At 40.9% G+C, this 27775-nt stretch overlaps 1 protein-coding gene across 3 annotated transcripts; it reads right to left on the reverse strand.

Annotated features, from left to right (window-relative positions):
- Nucleotides 1-26972, reverse strand: fam124a (family with sequence similarity 124 member A). Of its 3 annotated transcripts, XM_016669035.1 has the most exons (5): nucleotides 26618-26970; nucleotides 26240-26274; nucleotides 21310-21341; nucleotides 7757-8523; nucleotides 1-1806 (listed from the first exon to the last, which is right to left on the reverse strand). In XM_016669035.1, exons 4-5 carry the CDS (start codon nucleotides 8510-8512, stop codon nucleotides 988-990), a joined length of 1575 nt encoding a protein of 524 aa, XP_016524521.1. In that variant the 5' UTR covers nucleotides 8513-8523; nucleotides 21310-21341; nucleotides 26240-26274; nucleotides 26618-26970; the 3' UTR covers nucleotides 1-987. The 3 variants fall into 3 exon arrangements, with proteins under 3 accessions (XP_016524521.1, XP_007547322.1, XP_016524520.1); XM_007547260.2 differs by lacking the exon at nucleotides 26240-26274 and having other exon boundaries at nucleotides 26618-26972; XM_016669034.1 differs by lacking the exons at nucleotides 26240-26274; nucleotides 26618-26970 and having other exon boundaries at nucleotides 21310-22466.
- Nucleotides 26973-27775: the final 803 nt, after the last annotated feature.

Consider the following 27775-nt stretch of genomic DNA (forward strand, 5'->3'; position numbering starts at 1 on the left):
GAGGCTAACTGCTTTACGTTTGTGTTTATTTATTATAATTTTCTCCAAACCAGATGTGTCATTGTGTGTTTGCACACTGAAGAGATACAGTGCTCTGAACTTTTACATGTTTTGTCACATTACAACAAAAATGTATATTTGTACTGGAAATTTAAGTTACAGGTAAAAACAACGCAGCACTGAGCTGTGAAGGGCAGGAAAGGAAGAAATCCAGTTTGAAGTTGCTATAAGCCATGCAGAGAACTACAGCTGGCAAGGATCAACTAACACTGCACACGACTCTGAACATTATCCACTCTGTGAAACATGGTAGCGACAGCATAATGCTGCGGGGATGTGTCTCTTCAGCAGGGACGGACGGGGAAGTTGGTAGGAGTTGTCGGGGAGCCATCTTGGAAAGAAACGTCTTAGAGGTTGCAAAGAAATTAAGATGAGGACAGATCTTCACTTTCCAGCAGCCAGAATCGTTTCAAAGTGTTTTTATGCATTTGAATGGTCTAGTCAAAGCCTGGCCCTAAATGTAGTTGAGAATCTTTGAAAAAACATTGATCAAAGGTGTTTTCTGACTGAGCCTCAGCTATTTTGAATCTAAAGTTTGACTTTCTGGAAGTATAAAACTGGACACTCTCTCCCTCGCGGCCGTAACTGAAGTAAAATTTAAAATTCATATCTTTTTCCTTCCACTTTAAGAAGTATCAATACTTTTGCAAAGCACTGTAGATAAAACCAACTGTGCTATAAAAATATTTTACACCCTGAAAAGGGAAGTAGTTATATTTTAATGAATAAAGCTTCTGTACAGTTATTTGATCACTAACTGAGAATAATATGTGACTGATATTTACAGTGCTCCTCTCTACATTCAATAAAACAGGTTTGTGCTTCAGGTTCCTCTCTTCTACTGTAGTTCTACTACCAGACACTAGGTGGCATAGTGGAGCTGTGTTCAGAACTAAAACCTGTCGTCAGTGGCCACATTCAGACCTTTCAAATGTAGAACTCCTGCTCTTCTTCTACCCTGTCTGCCTCTTCAATCGGAGCGCTAACGATGCTGCAGCTGTCTGACAGGTTGATGGAAACGTCACTCGACGACGGAGCGGCACTCGTGCTCAAACTGCTGTCTTGGAGATGCGCCCCCAGCAAAGCGGAGGGACTGCAGTCGATGGAGAAGCTGTTTGGCGTTCGGCCCAGAGTGGCCGACTTGTAGGTGCCGTCAGGAATATCTGGAGAGAAGGCGGCTCTGACGTCTTCTGGAGGCGCCGACAGCGGCCGGGGCGTCAGAGGCAGGCTGGACTTGATGTAAGCGGACACCACGGACAGGTCGGCGTTGCTGCCGGGATTCACCTTGTGCCCCGTGTCCACGTCCGTCTCCTCCGCCCCGATCAGAGAGTCCACGTTCAGACGGAAAGGCGGGACGAGCGAGGGTCTCCTTTGGAGGGAGCAGACCCGGTTGTGGAGGTTGGAGCCCAGAGCAGGAGGGTTCCGGGCGGAGTAGGAGCCAGTGGAGCCCAGGTTGGGTAGAGAGAAATGCGAACCCGACTGATGACCCCTCCAATGCGAGGTCCGGCGGTCAGGAAGTTGCTGGTCGGACCACTCCTCCTGCTCGTCCTGCTCCTCGCAGGCCAGTGGGAGGGAGCTGTGGGAGCTCTGGTGGCCTCTGGGACGGGAGGTCACCCTCTGTTGGTGACGGCGGTTTTTGTAGGAGGTGACGGCGCGGGTAAAGCTGGACGGAGCCGATGCGGATTCGCCAACAGCCGGTGCCATGCAGCAAGGGTTTTGTCTGCTTCTCAAGCACGCGCCCTGGACCTGAACACGGACAAAAAAAAACAAAGAGTGCACTGTTACGTCTAAACACCAGCCACTCTAAAAGCACTTAAAGATAACAAACGAATCTTAAAACAACAGAATAATTAAGACATTATGGCAGACACTTTGACCCGCTGTAGCTGGAAAAGCTACAGGTCCGCAACTAGTAACAATAACACTGGAGCCGTGCCACTCAAAGCTGAAGTCAGCCCTGAACCTGAGCCAACATGGGAAATAGCATCTGCTTGGCGCGGTGCTAAGCTAAACAGATTGCAGTTTTTATTAGTTTCACTATAAACATATTCACTTTTGGCCCCCGTGGCTCGTTAAGAAGCTCACTCTTGAAGAGTTTGACAGACTTGCATCAAAAGAAAAACGGTCGCTATGAGTAAAGCCATTTCTTTACTGTAATGCAACATGTTGATGCAATTAGTCTGTGACTCTTTACAGACGCTTGGTGATACACTAAAATGAAATCTCACTCCTCAGTGCCACTTTCCAGGGCAGTTGCTAGGAACAGGAGTGTAAATGTGGTCGATAGCTGAATAAAACTTAAAACACACCCAGCAGCACAGATTCAGAAGTTATCTGTATCAGAGTCCTTGTCGTCACGTTTACCAGTATATGCAACATCACAATGGCAGTGAACGGCTTGGAAGATAAACTTGGCAGAAGTGTCTGCAGAGCTGTCCATTCAAATTCTGCAGGCCAATAAATACTCGGTCAGCTGGATGGAGTTTAGCTGCCTTTTATGGCCACATCTGATTTAGATTTAAGCAATCAAGATGTTAAAGCTTCGGGAGAAAAGTGAGGATGACCGAGATGCCTGGTCTGCAAAACTGCATTACGTATTGTTTTATCTAAAGACTCGGGTTTTCTTAATAATGGTGTGTTTTTCAACCCACAGGACGATGCTCACTGTGAAGAACAAAGAGTCTGTATTGCTGCACCTTTCTGTCTGTGCAACGTGACCCGCTCAGATATTCACAGCTGCTTCGGAAGCAGGACAGAGAGCAGCTGAAACAATTGTGATTACGTTTTAGGAGCTGGAATTTGACTGGAATAAGATTGAAATAGCAAGACAGTAATCCAGTGAGAGGCTGTGATAATGCTGAGGTTCATTGTGTTATTTTTGCACTTCAAAAGCTACTCGGTTTCCAAGAGGCTAAAAACAGACATTTAGATACACTGTACAAAAAAAACAATATACAACTGTTTTTCTTCTCTCGATGTCTGTCAGTAGACATACAGAAGGCAACCTTTATAAAAAATATATTTTTTAATTATTTGTCGAAAGTGTCACTATGTTATTTCAGACATAATCTGTGAGAAAAAAATTAAGCTCTTCTGCCTTATCCCAATACTCCCAGTGCTGACTAGAAACCACCAATCAGAGCCCAGAGCCAGGTATTTGTGTTGCCAATCACAATCTCGTGTGGCGCTGCTCATTCCTCCCCCCCTTGCCTCCTTTGCTCTCTCTCTGCTTTTCCCCAACAGCAGAACTTGTTGTGAATGCTAATGCTGGTGAGAGGTCGTGAAACAAGGCTGGTACTGACTTGGGGATGAAACTGCGCTCAGACTTGAAGAAGTCATTTCATGTCCAGCGTTATGATTGCATTAAAATATCAGTGTGTGGTTACAGTAACCATGGTAACTGAATTTGAAGGGGGGAAAAAAAAATCCCGCTCATTATTTCAATTTTAGTAATCCCTAAGTAACCAAAGCAGAAACAGTTTAGTTTGGTGAAAGCTGCAGTGTGTAACTTTTATAAAGAATGTGATTTTTTTTTTACATATTTGTTAAAACCGTCACCGTGTCGCGACAGTTTGTTTTGAGACAGATAATGTGTGAGAAGATCGACCTCCTCCTTGAACTGCTGCTGTCTGAAGAGGTGTACCGCTCCCGACCAAAAGCAACCAATCAGAGCCAGAGGAGGAGGGTCTAAGCGCTGTTACCCATCCTCATGAACACGCTGCTAAATGTGCTGGTGGCAGAGAAACACATTATTAAAGGAAAAGTGTTTATCCGCCGCTAACCAGCTTCAGCCCGTCTCTGCACCATGCCTGATGCTGACACACATCCTTCTCTCTGCCTCATGAGATCTGCTCCAGTCCCTTCTTGCTTTCTGGCCCTCCACAACGTTTCCCACAGAGATGATTTTCTGTCTTTTTCTAGCGTTCCATCGGTTGCAGTTTCACGTCTCCAACCAGGAAACACAGGTTTCTTCCGAGCCAGACAACATTTTTCATGGCCGGTGTGCGTTTCAGTGTCATTCATCTCCATCAGGCCTGCTCAGCTTTAAAAGTAGTAGTATCTTCACTTTTTTTTTGTGGGTTTATAGCTAAAACAGGTGCCTATTAATCAAATCCACGATTCCCTAAAGTTCACAAGAACTTCATTCTTGCTCAAAAGAGAGGAATGTCGAGGAGTAAGAACTTCCTTATGCTATAGCTTGAGCACATCTGCAGAAACATAACTCCATCAAGGTTACCAAAACAGGGAGGAGCCACATTCGAGACCACTGACCCCCCGTACGCGGGGCTCCCATACAACAAAGCGCTCCTCACGCGACTTACAGGAGGTGAAATGCGCAGGCGGGGAACCCCGACAGCGTTCAAACCGCACGCTGGCTGTTCTCGGGTCAGCCCCTTTATGAATCAGAGCTGCAGCTGGAGAAGCCATCAGCGTCCAGACGAGCCTCGAGTGCTCGCTTTCAGAGCGCCGAGTGTTACAAAAGGTCTTGTTCGAAAACGGCTGGAAACCTGAAAGTCAATCATCGCCCACGGAGAGGCCGCCTCGGAAACATAAGAACCAATAATTCGCCACGAACGTAGAAATGTTTGCGTTTCGAAATCACAGTAGCTGTGGATCCTTTTTTTGTCAGTAGAAGTTCTCGTCTCCGTTTCTGCTTCTGCTGCACGGCTCCATGCATGGGGATGATAGTTTCCCCATATTCCTGTTCAGGTGGCAGCTTTGCCATCAAGCTTCATAAACAGAGAAGTAGAAGCAATAGCCTGTCTCACAGGCATCCAATGGCAGAGCACAGAGGTGTGTGGGGCAGGTTTTAAGATGTCAACATGTGGAGGGATATCAGGAAATTATCATTTTTCTGGAATCAAAAGAAGAGCTGAGCTATGAGTTGACAAACTGAAGAGCGACTCTTAATTTCTAACATCGGCAACTATAATTGTTGAGTCCAATGGCTGTAAAGTATGTTAGTGGGTTTACAAGGAAAAACTGGGAAGCTATTTTTTTCTGAATTAAAACACAATTCTGGTCAGAACTGTATTTATACCTGTTAGTCTTTGTTGATTAACTTCTGTTATTTGTTACAGAAGTTTGGTTTTCTTGTGAATTTGCTTTAATGTTCAAAAGGTCTAATATTTCACAGATAGTTTTTATTTGTTTTAACTGTGAATGTTTTTAATCATCTTTTTTTTTATGGCATTTTAATTGTGTAACTATTTATAGACTTTAAATTTTTGGCTTTACCAACTTTGAAAACATTTAACACACTTTGCTTCCCCTATATGAAGTTTTACAATTTACTTTTCTGTTTTGTAAACATTCAGTTGGATAAAGTTTGAAATCTGCAATGGCGTTTTGGTTATTTACTATTAAGAATCCTTCATATTCATGCTCTTATTTTGAAGTAGATCGTCCACGAAGCAGTTCTCCTTCCTGTGGTGCAGGATATGATTTTTTTTTGCACCCAGAATGCACCACTCTGTAGTCCTACAGCAAACACTTTAAAGTCTACTGATGTCCTGCATGCTTTCTGGCCAGAGCCTTACTGTGGTCAATTAGGAACAGAGTTAGCAAAACTCAACAACAATAAAACTGAAACCATACGAGAGCCACAAATTCCAAAAACTCAATTTTAGCTAACTTTCTTCACTTCAAACCCGTTCAGATGATTGTTTTGAGACAATTATACTGTTGGAACACCCATTAGTGTCTAAGAAAAATGACTATTGTGTTTTTCATTAACACAATTTAAAAATATCTTTAGCAGTTCAAGGCACAAAACGACAGGAAAAAAAACAACAAACGCTTAGCAGCAAAGCCAAGAATTTAACTAAATCTGCAGACGAAGCAGATCCGAGCCGCTGACCTGAGAGTTAATTTATGGTGGTGAGTTTATTTGCTTGCATAGCTTTCACTTCAGAGTCTATATAAATCAAACACATGAACTCGGGTCAGCCATTGTTTTTGAACTGTCACTTTAAACCCTGAACTTCCAACACTTGACGACGGTCGCACACTTTTGGCCTTCAGGGAGCCAGAAGTGACAGTTCAGATTAAACAGATTGAGATTATTATCAGAACACTGATGGGAAGGAGCAGGTTGTGGTTCACAGAGTCGCAAAGGTTTGTATTAAAGAAACAGACTTTCTTGTTTTTGAAGAGACTTTTTAAAATGAAATTTATGCTTTGTAACTTGTTCACCTCTTTCAATTAATCCTAAGACTTTTTCTGCGTCAACAGCTGTTTCTCCTCTCAGCCTGTTCCGCCATCCTTCATATCTCCTTCTCCTTCTTCCCTCCTTATCCTCTTATTCACTTTGTCTCCTCTACTTTGAGCCATGAAGTGGTTGCATGGCCGCCTTCTTGGCTCTCCCACACAGAGTCGGAGGCTGTAAGCGCTGTCATGAAGCTGTCATTTCAGCCTAAGTGATACTTAAAGGAGGCCAAAACAAGAGCGAGTGTGTGTGTCGTTTCCCCAACAGACAACAGGTCGTCTGCACACAGCCAGCGCACCCAGGCTGGAGATGAGCAGCAGGGGGTGCTGGGTAATGAGGTCGCTGATTTGGCGATAGTAAGACCCTCAGTGTTGTAAGCTTCAGTTATCTCAGGATAAGCAGGTCTGACCTTTGTGAGCGATGTCCGACATCACTCAAAACGTAAACGACAGCTTTGACTGTTATCTGGTAATTCAGCCTAAAACAAACTCAAGTAACAAGTCAGGACTGGATGAACGTGGAGATCGCCATGATCTGCACTGCTTAGGGTTCAGCTGCTATAGCTGAAACTGTTTTCAGCTATAGCAGCTCGGAGTTTCGTTGCTAAACGTAGCGTTGTGTGATTCCATCTGGTCAAATCACGCTCGTAAATGAACCTGCGTGTGAACGCCGAAGATATATTAAAACCAATCGGTTATGATAAAATTAACACATAAATAAATAAAGCAGTGTTTGCACACAACCAAGTCTGAAACTAAATATTCCTACTGGCGTAACTTTGTGGAAGAACCTCTGACTTCAGTCCAGGTGGCACTTAAGCATCATACATATGGCCCATTGTCCTGACAGATTAGCTTGTTGTTTCTCCGTGTTGCACCAATCCCGGTAATGGACTGCATCTTAATCAGCTTGAACTTTCCAAACCACTTATCTCACACTGCCTGGACACACACACCCCCTCTGAAACCGATACCCCTCAAACAACCACTTTGTTGTGCAAGTCTGTCTCTCCAGCAGAGAGAGAACCAAGATTTCTAGAAGAATCCGCTGTTATGCAACCAAAGCATTCATACAAAATGAATGTTTTCATATTTTGTCTGAAAGAAATTCAGTTTAATTTTGATTTGGTGTGATTTATAGAGCAACACAAAGTAGCTTTTTTCTTGTGAAGTGGATAAAAAAAAGAAGATTTTTCTGACTTCTTCATAATATTATTTATTTAATATATTTTAGGGCCTTTATTTTATATACAAACTAAAAAAGAGGATTGCCCTGAACACATCATCATGCTGTGGGGAAAGTTTTCTGAGACCTTAAGGGGAGACAGCTGCAGCTAAACAGGAGGAACTCCTCAGAGGTTACCTGTTAGGAACTGAAAAAGATCTGCAAATGCCACTGAATCAGTTAATAAAAAAAAAAAAAAAGCAGCTTAGCTCTAGTTTTTATATTCATTTATGCATTTGCAGAGCAGCAAACCAGGATGCTCACCTGCAGCAGGATTTTATTCCCATCATAATCCTCCGTCTGCCAGCGGACGTCGCTGATCGGGCTGCAGGGGTGAGGTAGCAGCGGGACCAGCACTCCAACGTCTCGCACCCTCACCTCCATCACGGCCGAGTCCAGCACAGCGGGGCTCTGCCCCCGTGGGAGCCTCTTAAACGACAGCTGGATCTCCATGTCGGGGTTGCAGTACACCACGAAGAAGCAAAAGTCCTCCTTCTTCTGCGCCACACGTCGCTGGAGCAGCAGCTTGTAGAGCCGGACCATGTCGACGTAATTCTCGTGGCGACAGTAAACTGTGAACCGCACAATTTCCTTGCCGTAGTGGACCTGCCGGACGGCCCAGAGCGGCGTGCCGGGGGACAAGACGAAAAAGTCCTGACTGCACGGCGTGAGGGGCAGCATGCTGCGGCCGTTGCTGACCTTTTCCGTGTGGTGGTACCGCCACGGAGGCCTCTGCAGGGTGCGGTGCAGCGTCAGGATCTGCTCCTCGCCGCCGTACGCCTCCTGCAGGAAGAGGATGACCGCCACGGCCGGCTGAGATCCGGCAGACGGGCCGCTGTTTTGGTGCCGCTTCGGCCACGGCCGTTGAGACGTGGACGCCCGCTCGGAGACTCTGAAGAGCTGCAGCTCGGGGTGAACCCAGGCCAGCACGGCGTCGGCGGCGCGCTGCAGGAACTTGCCCTGGCCGGGGTCGGAGATGAGGTGGATGCTGACGAGGAACGGGTCTTGGAGCTCACCCATGGATAACTCACCTCCAGGAGCACACATGCAAAGGAAAAAAAAAAAAAAAGAGACCAGAAAAATGTAGTAGGACTGAAACGATTAATCGGATCAATCAATTATTGAAATAATCATCAACTAATTTAGAAGTAGATTAATCATTAACTGGAGTGTGGAGACACTAAAATAACCATTTGCTAAAAGAGCAACACAGGCAGAGTAGTAACTGAGCAGAAACTGTAAAAATATAAAAATACGTTTTACATTTAAGTTTAAAAAAAAGCCTTTTGTCTGTAAATATGCTTTTAATAAAACTCCTCAAACAGCAGTTTTCGCCTCACCCTGTTCAAATGCAGAAAAAAACCCTCCTGTTTAGCACTTTTTACTGTCCAACTATTAATTGGTTTAATAAACACAGTTGCAGGTCGTCCCTACACTATGTTAATGTTAAGTTGAGATAAAAGGCCTGAGCTTTTCACAATGTTAAAAGTATATTTTTAGCTGCAGATGCATCCTTTGCTACATTCACTGTTATTGCATTTTAGGTATTTAAAACAGAAACTGAATTATTTGCTTAACTGCATGTTTTATAATTGTATAAAAAAGACTTAAGTGGTTAAAAGAAAAATCTGATTTTTTTTATCCGATTAAGTCGACTATCAGAAAAAATCAGTAGATTAATCAGTTGCTAAAATAATAGCCCTCATATATAATAACAACAAGGCTGCAAAATGTAACTGGAAAACATATATATCTTTATGATGACTTGATTTTTGTTTTTTTTCTTGCCCAATCTGGAAACTTTGCACAGCTACGGTTGGTATGCCAACAGAGTATCTGGAAAGGTACAGGATACTTTCTGATAATGGAAACGGAGAATATTTTGGTATGCCAGCACAACGTTAATATCTCTCCTGTTATTCTTTTGGCTCGGGTTATTTTCCTCTTTCAAGTTTTCCATTCCCTCCGTTCCCTAACAAATCTCCTGCTCTCAGCTGTCTCTATTCCACTCAACCAAAACCAGCTCCATCTTTTTTTCCCCCCGGTTTCGTTGTTTACCTTTCTACCCCCCTGCCTCAGCCCCTCTTCTCGCTAAAACACCCATGTGGTGCGAGTCTCCTCTGCGAAGGCTCATTAGTGCCATTAGGAGTCATTACTGAGGCCAGGAGGAATGTCCAAGACCACAGCAAGAGCGACGCATTCAGGTGTAGCCTCTTCCTGAACCCCCGACCTGGAAAACCTCCGCTCGCTGACTCAGACACTGGCAGCGTTCCCGGCTGCTCGTATTTACGCCAGTTTCTCTTCCCGCGTGTTAACATCTTATCTGTCTGTGTTTATTCCGCCTGTTTTCCAGGTTTATTCCTGCTGTCTTTATCGCGCTTCTCTGGGGACTCGTCCCATTTCACTTTGCCTGTGAGAAAGGACAAGCTCAGCCTGCGTGTCCGCGGCACAGCAGAGTGTTTGACTGTTGCCAGAGTCCCTCCATAAAGCAGCGAAGCCAAACAGGGACGGTGTCTGTCCTGTGATTTCCCCACTGGCCTTCACAAAAGAGCAGTTTCTGCTCTGACCAAAGAGGTGACATTTCCGAAAACGTTCAGATCAGGTTACTGTGGAGCGATGCAAAAAGCTCTCCATTAGAGGTCGACTGAAGCAACACGATTAGAATATTTAGGCATCGAATTGCAAAGTGTGTTTTGGTTATACTGACAGCGGGATTAGGCCAGTCAGTGAAAACATCAACACATAAGGAACGATGCAACTTTCTTTAAAGAAAACCACACTGATGGAGAGACTATCCACTCTGTAGCCAGCTTTTAGTGGGCAGCTTCAGCAAAAGATATTCATGCTGCTACAAAACCGATATAATGCATTTATTATTAGAGAAACAGTGTGCAGTGGTGACTCTGGCAGGACTGGTTTTATGAGCAAGCTTCTCCTTCTACCGTCTCAAAACCAATCGGTTTGCAGGAAATAAAAAACAGATTGTGGGGTTAAAGTAAAGCATCAAGCTGGAGGTTAAAACTCTCCATTTACCACAGGCAAACACTTCTTTTTTTATTTCTTCTGGTGGTCATTTGTCCCCTTTCTAATGCTGCCCTGAGGAACTGCCCGATTTTCAATTTAAAAACTCACCATGGATGATGGTACACACACAATATAGTCACAATTTTGTCACTATTTTAATGCAAAGAGCTTCAAGTAAATGTGATAGTGGCACAGAACCTTATATTTTTACAGAGAGACGCTACGTCTTTGGCACGGCTATGAAATGGACGGTTTACAACTTATTGCCCCCTTTATATTGACATATGTCCTGTCGCCTAGCAACAAGCTTGAAATCTTGCTCATCTTTTTTTACTTATTTAGTTAAATTTATTAAGTTAAAGAATAGATTAAATACTTTATTCAACAAAAACTGGATCAAAGACAATGCAAATGATAAAAACCTAACAACAAAACCGGTCTAAGCTTTCCGTTTTGCTTTGTTACCATAGGAACGTTTTTCTGTTCATGGGATAGAGTGGGGTATGAAGGATCTGTCAGATCCGTCCTAAAAATCTGGGGAAAAGGACAGCGTGGGCCACATTTGGACTCCATCAAGCAGATGTTGGTTCTGCTACCAGAAAGTTTAGCTTTATTTAAAAAGAAACGACAGGACACTCTTATTCACCTTTTCACCCTATGACTGTGTTTTCAGCTCAATTCATCTCTGCTGTGAGCATGTGAAAAGTTTGGTAGCCATCTTTCTGCCAGCTGACTGACAGTGCACAGCAACAGATGGGGGACGGATAGTCTAATTACAGATTTTAAGCCACAGAAAATGAAGACTTTAGCCGTATCTCGTTAAACCTTGGTACTCCGACTCAAACCTACACAGTTGTACTTGGAGGGTTCGGGATAGTCTCCATGCAACATCCCATCTCATCACCGTAGCAACGCGGTTTCTGTTTATCCTCATTCTCTAAGCAGCAATTGCTTTCTGAAAACTGCTGTGAACAAACACACTCATCCAGTCGGCTGAGATCTTCATCCCAGCTGCCCGACTACCGACTCATTAAAAGCCCAGCCAAAACAGTTCAGGGGCGACATCAATCACGCTAATGCCAATAATCTGTTTAATCCAGATATTAAAGTTGTTTTTTATTTTAAGCTATCTCTCTGTGCTTGTTTGTTTTGTGTTCACACTGTCCTAATCTCATGATCTCACTGATCCCACGGCTCCTAGTAGCCGGATCAAAGAGGAAGGTTTGGATTTGAAGCCAGGGAAATAACAGCCTGCTGGGCCCATCTTACCTTTCCAAACATCTGTCTAACATTCAGTTTTATTCTCCTTGACATCCAGACATCCTCCAAACATTTAAGGCCCAGGATAATGAGTAAAATGCAAGCGAAGACTGAGATACAACAGAGAACAAACAGATTGTCGTCAACGTGAGATGAGAAAAAAATAAACAGAACAACAGGATTTAAGGTAAGAGAGGGGAAAGAACTGGGCTTTGTGTTTTTGAGGCTTTAGTATCAATTTAGCCTGAAAAAATCTAAAGAAAGTTCCTTGAACAAAAGCATGACCTACAGACAACACTTTCTTTGTGCGGACATACAGCAATAAACATCAGTAGCATTTCACAGTTTTAGGTAAGTCTAATAAATTACAACAGAAACTAAACCTGTTTCACTCTCCACAACTTTTTCTTTTGGCAAATCAGCTAAATATGTGAAAAAAGCCTTAGAATAAATTCAGGTTTTACTGTAAGAACACAAATCGCTCATTTCCAAAAGTCCTAGTGTGGCATAGTTTGACATCTTTCCAGTGAAATAAATGCAACATTGATCATTTCTAGCTTTTTAGGACACAAAAGCCTTTCTTCATCCTGTACTTTAAAAGCAAAGTGAGGCAGACGTGTTCATCTCTATAAACGGTTCTAAAAGGAAGAAAGCTTCTCCCCGAAACACGAGGAAGAGGTCAAAACAATAATTAAACTCTTTAATATAACTGGAACCCAGACAGATTTAACACAGTGGGGAGAATGGTAAGAAAACCAAGCAAAAAGTGGCAGATTGCTCCATGATCACTTACTTTAAGGCTGCTGTGCTCACCTCTGTCTGACGGTCCAAAAGCTGTGGATTGTGCTACGAGTTATGATTTTGGTTACCACATTTTACACAGAATAGTCAGTGAGTTCTTACTTTATGACAATCATAGAGTTCAGTTTTGGTTGAAACTGACCAGAGATGTTCGTGTTGACATTTTGAAGGCAAAACCTTTTACTGCTGCTTAATTTTTTGGCGTTCCTGTTACCAAACTTTACTGTCCCAAAGTGAAATCGACAAGTTTTACAAAAGGATAAAAACATCTGGAAATACGACACAAAATGAGTGAGATTATAGTAGTATTAGAGTAAGACGTAAAAAAAAAAAAAGTTTAGCATTTTAAAAATGGCAGGTTTAGTTTCTGATTGAGAAACTAAAAGAGATGCTGGAATATTTTTGGCTCAGCTCTGTCTTTGAAAACCTTTATAAGTGATGTTTTTCACTTTTTGCTTTTTAGATTATTAGGTTGTTGTTTTAGAAGAAAATTGACATTTACAAAAAAAAAAAAAGGGGCTGGGCTTAGCACACATCAGTTTCAATTATGTTATAATTTGTTCTTCAGTTTGAATCTTTTGGTGTTTCAAAAAAAAATTTTCTGTTTCATATATTTTCATTTTGAATGCGTTTATTTTTTTGAAATTTCAAAAAACTTTTTGAGCAAACTTTATGGCCCCAATGTAGCCCCATATGCAGCTTACATATTGAATGTAATAAATAAATAAATAAATAAATATTTGACTGATTACAGGAACACCATTTGTATTCAGGGGAGACGAACATGGTGCCATGTGTTTCTATTTATGGTGCACCAAACCAAAACTATTCAGCACATTAAGCTAATAGTTTTTTCTTGCTATGCGATTTAATGGGGTTCAGGGTAGAGGAGACTAAATTAGTGATTAAGTCAGCCTTTGCAAGGGGGGATTCAGGGTAGTGTGTGCACAAAGCCCTGGAGAAGTGTGTCTCTAAGCTCTTAATCCACCTTGGAGCTGAAGCTGATGTTCTGCTCTGACGGCGCGCGGCGCACCATCATGCATGGGCACGTCATCAACAAGCAGACTGAAGACCGACCTGTCTTCTGTAATTCCCAGAGACTTTTACTCTGGCTTCATGTTCTGGTGTTAACCGGGACCACATGCTCCCAGGCAAACCCGCAGATGACGACGTGAGATAACACAACAATCCCTCCAGTGGCCCCTCCACATATGAGAGTGATTAGAAGTGAAAACTCGGCTTCGCCTCACAACGCGTCTCCGTCTGCGCGCGGGCGCGCGCCTGCGAACACGCGGGAGTCCAACAGTCACAGCTTTAGCTCGTTTGGCTCTCGGTCAAAGAGAGAGGAGGAGGAAATTCAAGATGGGGGCTTCTTTATTCTGGTGAAGATGACAACAACAAAAAGAAAAAACGACAGAAACTTTATTTTCATTTCATTTTGGTTGACTTGTTCCAAAAAAGATAAACATGTGGAGGCTGTAATATAGCTAAGATAGACAGATTTCTTTCTTTCCAGTTCACATTGTATAAAAAAACAACTTTTCAAACAATCCCAGCTTGTGTTATAATGATTAACAGACATTAAAGCCACAAATACTTTACCATACTTTCAGCTCCTTCTCATGACGAAGTCCATATTACAACTTTGACAACATCATCTCCAAACAGCAACACTTCTAAAGCAGTTTTATGAGTGATTTAAAAAAATGAATTCAGCTACATAAAACTTTTGACCTATGCGTATGTTTTTAACAGACTTGAGTGAACGCAACACTGCAGAACGACGTTTTAATCGATCCGACGTCATTATTGGAATGAACATCAGCGACTGATCCAGAGTTCCTTTTTCCTGCATTGCTGTGGGTCACGCTGCACAATAAAGTCTACATAATGATCTGCTTCACATCTACAGTAAAACCCCAGACATGGATATGACGGGAAGTAATATTAAACGTTTTCAGACTCGAACCCAGAGTCCTGAATCTGTGGAGGGAGTGAGGGATGAGAGCGATGGCAAAAGATCTTCCGACCTCAAAGATTAAAAAAAAATAATAATAAAATTTAAAAAAAATCAACAAAATACCAGAAGAAACATTGGAGCTGAGTGACTGACAGCATCTGTATGGTTTATCCACATCGGACTATACAACGCTGTGAGACTAGAAGCAGCAATGCAACTTTACGTAAAAAAGTTCTGGATCGTAAAACAGATATAAGCAGATATTTAAAATCGAAAATCTACGTGTGGCTTTATGTATGTATGTATGTATGTATGTATGTATGTATGTATGTATGTATGTATGTATGTATGTATGGATGTATGGATGGATACCCCAAAAACTTTACTGGAGCTGTTCCATTGCAGAATGTAATTTTTTTTCTAATAAACCCATCTATTTTCCATTTTACTGTGCAATATTTACACTGTTCAACAACACTACCTCTGTGCAATATTTATATATATTTTATATTTATTCATATTCTGTATTTTTAAATTTGGTAAATTTTTGTATATAAAAATTTTATGTGCACTTCTTTTTCATGTACATGTCTGCACTGGAAAAAGGGCTTTTAATTTCATTGTACACTTGTATAATGATAATAAAATGCATTCTATTCTATTTTGTCCTTCTTTGCCTCGGGCCTCAGATGGTCATTGTATCGGGACATGAATGCAGCTGCAGAACGCGTTATGTACATATTTCTCAACGTTTTGAGAAAGCAAGCGATGGTACAGTTGTCGCATCTTTTATTTATTTAATCAATTAGCTGCTATTCATTTTAGACGGTTGAGAGCTACTTCTCAATGCCACGGCATCTTATTGTGATTACTTCCTGTTGTTTTAGTCTATTATGTCTGCTGTTGTACTCTGATTGCTAAAGAAAAACTTTCGCAGCACCATAGTACTGGACCTCTAAACAGTTCCACATGAGCCACAACCCCCCCGGAATTATTTCACAATATTTACTTGCTTATTTGTTTTTTTCCTACTCGTTGCGGCACTTTGTAAAAATCCCCCCCGCTGTTTCCTAAGATGTCGTTTCCAATTAGACGCCTCACATGCAATGAAATGGAAGTTACTGTTCTTGCTCTGCATCTCGCTCTTCACATAGGGAAAACTGCGCGTCTGCATCAATGCATATAATTAAATGAATCTGCATTGGCTGACACGAGAGAACCAACGCGGGTTTGTTTACTCGCTGGTCTGGAAGACAAACCAGAACACTAGTTGGCACTTTAGCTTGATGAGATTATTCACTAGCGACATAAGCGCGGTCTAATAACGGAGGGAAATCCAGACTTCTTTTCCCACAGAGCAACGCACAAAGAGTTCTGTATGTCTGTGCTGCCAAGCCTGACGTTTCACAGAAGATAAAAGTCAGGCTGAAATGCAGAGCCGCTGCTCATGGCCTAAAAATGCTGCTGGTTTCAGACGAAGGAGGAAGCATTTAGATTATTACCGGTTACGGCAGACTGTGAGCAAAGATTAGGAGACGAAACTTAGCACCAACGCCAAAAGTCATGAGTGCCAGGAAATCTGAGTTGGGGCGTTTGGCTTGATAGGGCAACAACGGTCTCACAAACACGAGAAATAAAAAAATAAAAACATAACAACATGAAGGTCATTTTTACTGCAGCTGATTTGATTTTAGTTAAATTAGTACAGATGCAGAGACAGATTGCTGAACAGTGACATTTGTAGAAGCCATAAACACAAGACTGACAAGACGGGAAACAGAATAAGTTCCCTAAATCTGGAGATTGTTGTCTTAATACAGAAACCACAGGTCTGTTTCAGAGCGCGTATTCCTGGAAAACGCTCTACAAAGGTTTTCAATGGATGTGTCTTCTTTTTAAATGTGTTTAGTAAAGAGAGGCTACAAAAAACACTAATTACTTTTTTAAAAATAACTATTATAGACAAGCAAAGAATGGCGGTCTTTGCAGCAGCTTACTGCTGCCTCTACCAGAGCAGACAGCCCAGCTACTGCTTTGAGCTAATATATTGATAGAGTCCCACTGTGACTATATGAAGAGCAGAAAGCAAAAAATATATATTTCTGTTCCATTATTCTCTTTTTATTTCCTCTAAAGTTGATATATTTACACCTTTAAGTCTGAATGCTAAAAACCAAAGTTAAATCCTTAGTTTGTGCACACAAAGCTAATAAAGCTAATTCTGATTTTATTAAGCTGCTAAAGAAATGTTAGTAGCTTCTTCTACATTTATGTAACTCAAAACAACAATAAATGTTACAGACAACAGTAAGAACTGTAAAAATCAAAAGGTAAATCACTTTAGCAGCAGTAGGAATAATCGTCGTTTTGTTTTGAATAAAAACCATTAGATCGTCTTATCTCAATACTTTAAAAACCCTTATGCGTTTACTCCATGATATCTCATTATAAGAGTCTCATATCGCCTCGTGTCTTTCGTATAATTTCATTTATGTTTGGAATTTCTCGACTCTGTCCAAAATTACAAAAGTGCACATTGCTTAGGTTTTAGCCGACCACAGATGGTTTACTTCATATCCAAATCCACATTGGGAATATTTTAAACTTAATCTTGTCCATCTAGCCGTTTACCGTCTTCAAAATTAAAAGGCCCGAAATAATGAAAACAAAACAGAGAAAAACTTCAGAAACATGGAAATAGCTGCGCTAATTTACTGTATTATTACTAGTTTGCTGACTGAGTCAAAATAAAAGACTCAGAGTTATGAAAAATGGGCCCACGTTGCCTGACAGCACCGTTCGACTTCACTGTGCACAAGAATTAATGCACGATCACATCGAGACAGTTAGAGGGAAAAGTGGCTTCAATTAGCAAACAGCTGACTGCAGCGTTTCGAGCTGTGACCCCAGACTCACGGTTCAGATCGCTTTTTGGCACACGAATAATTTGGTAGCACTTTATGTGAGCTGTCTAACAGCAGAATCTGGATCCGATCAGCTTAGCTAAACAGAAAGTACGTCCAGTTTTTTTGTGCGAGTGTCTGTGTTTTTGTGCGAGAGAGCTGAAGCTTCATTCACCCTGACGGCTCTCGAAGGGGCTTTGAATGACATCACTGCAACGCTTCTGCCGTCCAGAAGGAAACCCGGCGCTGTCTTTCAGACGGTGAGGATGAGACGTACCACGTGGCAAATAAGCAAACAAATGGGCCAGTCAATGATAATAAAATATGATAATAACGATGAAAAAAACAACACGGCTTTGCCAAATGGTTAGGAAACCCGAATAAATCAAAGCACATGTGATCTATGAGGTACAAGACTTGGAAATGAAACAAAGGCTGTAGTCTGATACTCGGCACGGAGCCGTTTAGCTGCAACGGTTTTGAAGTTTTCACATATTTGGCATCCAAACGCACAGTAGACACACACAAAAAAAAATGTCTTGCTTGAATGCAGCAAAGCATGTTCAGAATGCAGGATGCAAAAACAAATTTCCTCGGACACGCCTTAAATATGCGTCTTGGCTCCGTGAGTAAAACATCTGCTGGTGACGGTGAGATCCCTGAAAATCCGAGCCTCCTCCGCGTCAACCCGCAAACCGCTATCTATCAATCTTTTCCGAGCCTCTGTGTTGCAAGAAAAGCCCTCAATAAGCCGAATCTCTTCTCCTTTTTTTTGTCACTTTGAAGATTTTCCTTCTGTTCCTCGTTTGCCTCTAATAAACACACTCATTCGCTCATTCTTTCGTTGTCCTTTTTGCTTTAGCGTTACCAGCAAAGCTGGCCGACTTCAACGCATCTCAAGTTATCTCTTCGTCTTTCGTCCAACTTTCTGTCTCCTGGATCTCAGCCGTTCTTCGGACTTCCACGTATAAATTTACATCCACCATATATTGGTTGCTGTAGCTGAGACAAATCATGCAGCACGTGTCCTCTTCTGTCTGTTTTTCCGTCTCTGTGAGTTCATACAGTCACAGTTCTTTCCTTTGGTCCAAAAACACTCTGCAGCCAGCCTCATAATTCTTATATATGTGGATAGGCACATGAGGGAAACTAACAGAGACGACGGGGTCATAGGTCACTCAGACTCAGCTCAGACACACCGCCTATGACTAGCAAACTCTCTCCTACATAATCTCCTTCATAGTGTTTAACATAGATGGGGTCTTTTTAAAGGAGATAATATCAGGCATGTGCTTTTTAAACACCGGCTTTGGTTTTGCATTTAATCATGAGCTTTGGGACGTTTGTCAGTTTCTCTGATTTTACTTTTTGTAGGTATATGTTTGAGTAAAATGAACATTACTCTCTTATCCTATGAACTACTGACAACATGCCTTCGAACTTAAAAAGCAAAAATGTTGTATTTACAGAAAATGAGAAATGGTCAAAAGAACAAAAAAGACGCAATGAAGACCTCAAATAATGCAAAAAAAACCCAACAATAAAATAAAACAAGTCAATATTCATTTAGAAAGAACAAAACTAATGTTGTAACTCAGGAAGAGTTCAGAAATATATTTGCACTCTTCCTTGAAGAATTTACATTTTGCTACGTAACAGAAACTGCAACATATTTTATCAAGATTTTTTGTAAAATTAGTGTATATTGTGAACTGAAAGAAAAAAATGATACATGGTTTAAATTTTTTTTCATAAATAATTAAAAACACTCTTATTTAGCCGCCCTGGAATCACAGATGGAAGTCTTTCCTAGTATAACTACAGGCTTGTAAACATCTAGCTGTTCTCTGACAACAAACTTTGGCGCAGCAGCTGGGTTTAAACTGAGGTGGAGTCTATTTACCAATTCTGAAGGAAACTCGCTGCACTGGAGTTTATTTAGAGGTAGGAGAGTGAAGACGGATAAATAAAAATGCATTCCAAGCTTTTCTGTTTATTATTTGCAAAAAGGTTTGAGACTCATTATGCTCCGTCCTCCTTCAGCTGTGCAACTTTTGTGTGCATCACTTAAAAACTACTAGTTTGGTTCCTGTTTTAACATGAAAGAATTTGAAAAAGTCCAAGAGTAAGCGCTTTTCGCAAGGAACTGTGCAGGATTTGTGTGGACTGTGTCCTATGGGGCATTTTGCTTCTGTGCTGACCTCCAGTTATGACAATAGTGAGCAGAAGTTCATCTGATACAACAGTGACAAAGGAAACATGAGAGGAAAAGCAAACCAGACAGCCGCTGATGAATTATTCTCTCTCTCTATGTGTGTGTGTGTGTTTTTCTTCTTCTTCCTGACTTGTGGGTGTGGTGCAGCTTGGGACGAGGCCGCGTCCTGAAGACCAGATTAATGGGCTAATATTAGATTTAATCCCTTCATTGTGAAAGGCCTACTGACCGAAGGCAGGTCGTGACCTCTGCAAACCAAGATCTTTAAATTAGCACTGCGGTTAATCACAGCTGAAGGTCCACCTGTTGTATCTCTGTGTTGATTTGTCGCATAAGATCGGGAAACATGCAGATGCAAACGTGGAAGTAGAAAAAATGTGTCAGATTATTAAACAAAATGCACGTGAGGCATCTAGGTGGCTACATTATTATCTAGATTATTTGAATTTTTACTAAAGTAAAATCATTATAAGGAGGAGGAAATGTACAAATAAAGTGCATTAGCTTTCAAATGTACAGGTAGGTGTACAAGCTGTAAAGGTATCAGTCAGGAGAAGACTGTAAAAATATCCACCTCATTATACAGATGTCGCTGAACAGTCATCAAGAACTGGAAAATATGTGGGGAAACAATGACATCACAAACAGCAATTTTTTTCAAAGTCTGTGGAAAAAGCAAGAAATTAGCTGGTAGGGAAAACTGCAAAGTCAGGTTGAAGCCAAAAAATAAAGAAAATTCAAATTAGATACCGATAATAAGAAAAATGCTCGATACCATTTTCAACAAGGTGGCGACAGATTTTGAAGGATTTGGTTTCTTTTTAGTTAAGAACAAAAAGTATGGCTAATTACAATATGACAATATGACATTATTATAACCTCATTATTGGAGCAAAACCAATAAGGAGGAGATAATTCAGCCCTCACTTATAAAAAATATATTTCTAAAAAATTGTCACTTCCCTGTTTCCTTCAGGGTTTGTTGAAAAGGTGGATGAAGTTATAAGCAGATATAAATTAAAATCAGTATTAAACCAAAAGGCAGGTGGAGATGTTTCACGTCCTTTAAGCTTGAAGAAATGTGAAAATTTGGACTCAAGGACCAAAAAAAGAAAAAAAAAAAAGAAAAAAGGTATTTTGGATTTGGAGAGTTTATGAGGTAGAATGTGAAATAGATCAACATCAGTTCAATTTGACTCACCGTATTGAAGTGAATTGATAAGCGCTTCGGTAAAAAATGTTCATGGATGAACAACCAGGTTAATGCAATGTTTTTTTTTAATTTTTCACATAAATTTTGTTTTATTTACCAACATATCCTTTACAATTTACACATATATCCTTCTTTTTCATTTTTGTTTTTGCTCCAATTCCGCTGTGCAACACAAAATATGGTAAACTGCATGCTGGTGCACTGAAAGCAATGGTGGAAAACAAGCTGTTGGGGTTTTTTCCTACACAAAAACCCTTCCCTAAAAACGTGCGGCTGGTTTCAGAGACCACTAAGCGCAAACAAAGCCCACCCCCCGACCAGCCTTCTCCCCTCTGAGAAGATTTATTTTGTCAGGATGCATTAAGGAGATAAAGTCCTGCCACCTGAGCTGTGAGTGTGAACGCGTCAGCGTTTGCTCTGCTTCGTGTCGAGGTTACTTACTGCTCGTCGAGGACAGAGGACTGTAATCAGATCTGCAGAGAAAAAGACAAAGGAGAAAAAAAAAACAAATGAATGCAGAGACGGGATGTGGACACATCGGGAGCGACGAGGAAGACAAGAAACAGAGAGAAGAGACAGAAGTTTATATTACAGTATAAAGTGCACTCTACATGCGGACGACCTGCTGCTATTTCAAATACCGACTTTTGGTTAAAGCGTAGAAGACGTCCAGCTGGACAGGTCACAAAAATGCACAGACATCGTAGTGTGGTTAGGATAAAACACTGGGACGTTTACTCAGATATCATCCCCACCACACTCAGAGTGTTACTGCATAATTTAGGTGAAAGCATATTTCTATAGCATTCCGACACAGGTCAAAAAGGTCGGTGTTCATATTTATTTGTTTGTCCAACTGTACAATACATTAGAGAACTCATTTTTACCATCTAAAGTGACAATTTCTATAAAAAAATAAACTAATTTCTGCTTTTATGTATAGAACCTCACCAGTTTTACTACTAGTGATGTTTCTGTACGGCAGATCTGACGAACTGAGGTACCGTTTTGTTGCAATCCGATCAAATTGTTTACACTGTATATAAGCAACTAAGCTGAAACACATTTTAATGAGAGGGATCTAACATATTTGGGATTCCTGGCAGTAAAACAGCAACATGAGACATTATTCAGCTGGAAACATTTGGACATGACTGCAGATCCAACGAGAATCCGGAAAACGGATTCGACTGGTATAGAAAAAGTTGACCAGATGTGTTTTGGGTTTTTTTGTCGTTTTTCTTTTGCTACCCTAAAAAAATAAATTGTTTAAAAAATTACAGAAATAATGTTGCAGTTGATATCAGTTCTAATAAAAACGTGTTAATGACCCAAAGACGTGAAAAGACCAAATAGTCATTTTCATTTCCACTGCAAGATCATTTCTAAATTATCTCTTCTGAAGTGATTAAAGAAAATTACAAAGTTAAAGTTTCATCACTTTAAGCATCATTTGTTATGAGTCATTTTGTAGTTTATATAGATGTCATTATGGATTGGATCAAATCAATTCTTTGTATGTTATTAATGTGTGTTCAGGTTCTTCTTGCTTTTCTAAAGTTTCTTCCATTTTGTTAATATTCAACAACATTTTTTGACAGTTTTTGCTTTTAATTCTAACAGTTATGCCATTGTTTTGTTCTGTTAACTTCAGTTTATTCAGCAATTTTCTACCAAAAAAAATTTAATTTACAGATTTCTCCCTGCTGTTTCGTAGAAAATGCAAATATTTCCTAGTTGTGCATTTAATTTATTGTGAAGTTCCAGCATATGAAAGACAACAAATAACCTCAGCTCTCAGTGCAGCACGTTAAATTATTTGATAAGCAAAGCTAATTATCTCCTGGAAGTAGCAAAATATGGTGATGTTCATTTTAACCTACGCTTAGCAATGAATAAACAAATCAAGGAAATTAATATAAAATGATGGAGCTGAGAATATGAACTGTTCTCCTGCATTGCCTTGTAAAAACCCTTGAACTTCTTCCATTTTGTTACAACCATAAACGTTTTGCTGTTTCTTTGGGCTTTTTTGTGATGTATCAACACAACGTAGTTCACAATTGCAAAAATGAAAATGAAATTATACATGGTCTACATTTTTGCAATCTTAAAAGTGTGGCATGCCTTCGTATTCCTTTCGCCAATACTTTGCAGAACCACCACTATTGTTTCTTAGCCTCTTCTCTGATTACAGCTCTCTCTACGCTGCCTGCCACACGTGATGGACTGAATAGTTTAACACTAAACATCACTGACCGTCCTGCATGCCACGATGTTCAGATTTTGATTTGTGAACAAATTAGAGAAACATTTTAATCGCGTTATTCCCGGCATCAGCCTGTCACAGCAAATCCCGACACGCCACGCTGACTCTTGAAACGTGGGAGAATCTGAAAATGTTCTCGAGGTACGAATACTACGGCTGTAAGGTAATGAAACATGCTGCTGAATTTGACTGCGGCAGCTAACCGATAGTCTCCATTATGTAATTACAGGAACCATCTGCGAAACCTCAGCTCACACATGGACTTTCCAAGCTGAGGATATTAGTCCCACAGGGTTTTGCTGACAGCCAGAGAGCACTGTCCCTCCAACGTGCACCCTCCTGCGTCTTCATCGCTAAACTAATAGGGGCTCTGGAGCAGCAGGAAACAGAGGAGTGGGTCTGTTTCCTGCAGCAGGAGGTTTTCAGTCTGCCTAATGAGAATTAGCACTGGATGAGAGACATGTGGGATGAGGAGGTGAAGCAAGAGAGAGAGAGAGAAAGAAATGGAGGGGTACTATGAAGGGAAACTGTCAAGAAAGAGGGGGAAAACGAAGGAAATAAAGAAAAGTTTGCTTCGTAAAAGTAAAAAAGAAAAAGGAAAATTGTGAATGGAAATAAGAAAAATATTCTTTTTCAGCTTCACAGCTCTGGAGAGTAGCTTGGTGGCGTGTGCAGTTGACGGTTCCTCGGGGCGCGAGGGCTTGGCAGCGGCGGCTCCGGCTGACGTCCCGCCTGACGCTCCGAGACTAGAAGCGACGTTTCGCTTCATCTCCGTCCAAAGACAATAAACAGAAAGTGGAAGCGCAGACAGGCAGAAGCCTGGGCGAGCACGCGAGGCCCGAGTGCAGAGTGACCCAACGTGAGTCAGAATGACCCCTGAAGAGCTGCACAGACTGAGCCGTCTGCTGGCTGATAAGAGTAGAAAAGCAGAGAGACAGAGATCGGAAGGAGGAAGGCAAAGCTGAACTCGCTTTCATTTCACTGCAAACTGGATTAAAACCAGCGAGCTCTGAAACGAAAACGTAGTATGACCTCAAGGACATGTGCGACTGGAGTGGGGGTGACGGGTGTCTGCAGGTCAGAAGGAGGAGGAGGAGCAGGAGGAGGAGGAGGAGGCGGCAGCTCTGTGGTTATCAGCCGCTCTTCCTTTCTTTCACATCAGCACTTTCCATTTATGTGGCTCCGTGCTGATCGTCATAAATCAGATCTCTGAGCGATTCTCGTTCAACGCTAAAAATACGGCACCGTCCCAAATGTGTCTGTTTGGTCACTTTTATTCCAAAAACCATTCAAAACCAAACAGAGCTTCGAAAATGAATTCAGTTGAGTCATTAATGTTGTCATTATTTTTGTATTTCTGTCAGTTTTTTATTTGCCTTTTTCCTCCGTCGACTGCAGACCAAGGTGTCACATGGAGATGATGAGGTTCATCTAGATCTTAATGTTCTTCTTGTCCCAGTTGCTGGGTAGACAACAGGGATCTGTGAACAAAGCACTTTTTTTGTATCTGTTTACTTATTGGAAGCCTTATCGTTACTGCAACATTCATCAGTGTTGCACCCTGGGCCTGTCACAAAAAATCAATTGATCGAATAATAAAAATAAAACGAGCTCAATAATTCCCATTTGTACGGTTTTTACTGTTTTTCGCTTTTCTCTCTTTCTGCCAGACAAAAGTCTTCAGTCTGGTGTTTTGGTCTCAACCGGTGCCGTTTCTTTTGAAGGACAATTTTGTGTACAGGGCCTTCATAGTTAATTTTGTTTGTTGTTTCTGTTTATTTTGGATATTTAAAATGTCTTCCAGTTCCAGTGTTAAATGTCCATTAGAATCTAAAGTTTATTGATCTTTGACAAGGTTTTCTGTTGCAATCATATCAGTTGACGATGGCCTCAAAACAACAATGTTATTGTTTATCGCAATAATTTCTGGGATGATTTATCATCCCAGCAAAAATGTATTATTGTGACAGGCTTACAACACACGCCATGTTTTCTCCTAGCATTTAGTTTTCAAATTATGCATCATTGATGCAGTGAAGCAGCCTGACTGACAGTAATAAAGTTTTATTCTTAGAGCAATGTTTGCTTTTGCTGTACGCAGTGTAAAGATTCACAACACATAAAGACAAGTTACAAATCAACAAGTTTCGTGACAGAATGATGAAGTTTGGAGCATTTTAAATGGTGCAAGTTTTCACCCTCTGACCCACTAATGGCTCCGACCCACACTATGGCTAGTTGAAGTATTCAAACACAGTTTAAAAGCCAATTAAAGGAGGACATAATGACACAAACAGGCTCAACAACGATGGCACCACCTTTATCTGAACTCTTTACATCTCTTGCAACATTTATGACCAAACTATTGGCTGTAGTTTATGGTTCTAACACCACTTTTGATTTACACTTTACTTATAACAACAACAACAAAAAAGTGAATCCTCTGACATTGAGTACATGGTGTATGTGGAAACAACATCTTTTTAATAATTGCTTGATATGTATTATCTGTTTTCTTTTACTGTTTGAACTATTTTTCTAATGTTGGTTAAAAAATTGTTAACAATTCAAATTGCAATTATTTTTGCAATGTTTAGCAGGGCAGTCACACTACTGAATGTAGCTGCTGTATGGATGCAGCCTGTTTGATAACAGGGAGAGTTTATTTTTAGAGTCGAGTTTGTTTTTGAAAAAGTTCAGACTGTCTGCAGTGATGAATTTCCAGCTGAGAAAATGGATTTTTGTTTCTAATCATCGGTTTCTTGGGCAATAAGTGCAACACAACACTGTGATAAAACATTAAATGCACATCACCCAACCTTAATGTTGATCTCCGTTTTATGTATTTATTCTCGTAGTGGCCTAATAGTCAAAATAAGTATTTGGGGAGTGAAAAAAAAAATACAGGAAAGCAAAATATGCAGCATTTCTGTTCAAAATATCCAAAGAGATCAATCTGTTTTCTAAACAACGGTTCAATAAACAAATAAAAACTACCGCTACGACTACTGCTAAATTTACTGCTATGTCACCATGTTCCAAAAGGTAAACAACACTAATTTACGTCTACTGTAAAACACATCAACACCAACAGCGACGTACCGCAGGAGAAACCGAAGCACGTCTCTGTTTAACAGCTGAAATACAGTGAACAACAATAACTCTGAATACTTCATCAATTCATAAAGTATTTGTCTTTAATAAGTTACCTAAACATGTTCTTTATCGAAACCACATCGGGGTTTTTTTTTAAAGAAAATGTTGCGTGTTTACTGTATTTACCTCAGTTGCCTAATAAATAATAAAGAAAACGACCTTTTCCAGGCTTTTGGTAGCGCCACCGTGTTGCTCGTTTTAAACTCGCCCGGCTTTTACAGTCGTAAAAGTATGCGCTATTCAAGTCACGAATATAAATACTCGGCAATTTCGCTGTTTCTAATTAAGAAGGAGAAGCCATAGAAACACTTCAGCTCCACTTACCCCCCGGTCTCTGCTCCTGAATCCACGCAGTCATCTTCTGTGAAGGTTTTCTCCATCTCAGACTATCGCCTGTGGTCCAGATAACGGCATTGTTTCAAAGTCCCAGCGTCGACCAACAAGGTAAAGTTGCTCAAAAAGAGCAACGCGGTTGTTACCGTCAGGCAGCGTCTGAACGCAGCGGGCGCTGAGTCCGCAAATGAGCGGAGGAGTTTTACTAGATGGAGCAACAGGCGGTTGATGCCGTGATGTGTTCAATGGCTGTTGGAAAAATGACAACTATACTACTAATTGTCTTTTGGAGATAGCCTGCTTTCGAGCTACATTTTTACGATGTGTTATGGGCTACACGGTAATTTTACGAAACAGAAAAGTTACCTGCAGGCTGCACAGTGGCGCAGTTGGTAGAGCAGCAAGACCTTCTTGCAGCAAGAAGGTTCTGGGTTCGATTCCCGGCCCCGGTCTTTCTGCATGGAGTTTGCATGTTCTCCCTCCGGTTTCCTCCCAGTCCAAAAACATGAGTCAGGTTAATTGCCCCTAGGTGTGAGTGTGTGTATGCATGGTTGTGTGTCTCTGTGTAGCCCTGCGACAGACTGGTGACCTGTCCAGGGTGACCCCGCCTCTCGCCCGGAACGATAGCTGGAGAGGCACCAGCACCTCTCCCGACCCTAAGGGACAAGGGTGTAAAGAAAATGGATGGAAAAGTTACCTAGTGAATTTGGTGAAACTATCTGTATGATAATGTACAAGTTTTGGAATAGAAATCGTGTAACTTAAACACCTAAAAGACAATTACAATTGTAATGACATTAAGTACGTGGTGTATGTGGAAACATACACCACGTACCAAAGCTAAATTTGAACTATTTATATCAAGATTATTTTGATTTATATTTTGTTTTACTTTTTTTCTTAAGATACATTTTTGTATTTTATTTTATTATTTTTAATCCACTGAACTGAATGTTGATTCATCACAACATCGTTATAATAAGGAACATTTCATTTCATGATCGGCAGTGATAAAAAAATCTGTTTAGCTCTTGGTGACTCTTTTTTTTTTTTTTTTTTAGCGGTACTTGAAGGCAGCGTGTGTAATTGTTCTGCTGTGGCTCCATCAACAGAGGGAATGAGGTAATGCAACATGTTTTTCCATGACAC

Source organism: Poecilia formosa, unplaced genomic scaffold (assembly GCF_000485575.1).
Source record: "Poecilia formosa unplaced genomic scaffold, Poecilia_formosa-5.1.2 Scaffold19, whole genome shotgun sequence".
Lineage (NCBI taxonomy): Eukaryota > Metazoa > Chordata > Actinopteri > Cyprinodontiformes > Poeciliidae > Poecilia > Poecilia formosa.

Coding starts and splice junctions, on each gene's coding strand:
- fam124a (XM_016669034.1), bottom strand. CDS start 21,406: ATGTGTCCACATCCCGTCTCTGCATTCATTTGTTTTTTTTTTCTCCTT. Junction 8,524..21,309: donor TCCTCTGTCCTCGACGAGCA/GTAAGTAACCTC, acceptor GTGCTCCTGGAG/GTGAGTTATCCATGGGTGAG. Junction 1,807..7,756: donor GGAATAAAATCCTGCTGCAG/GTGAGCATCCTG, acceptor GTCCGTGTTCAG/GTCCAGGGCGCGTGCTTGAG.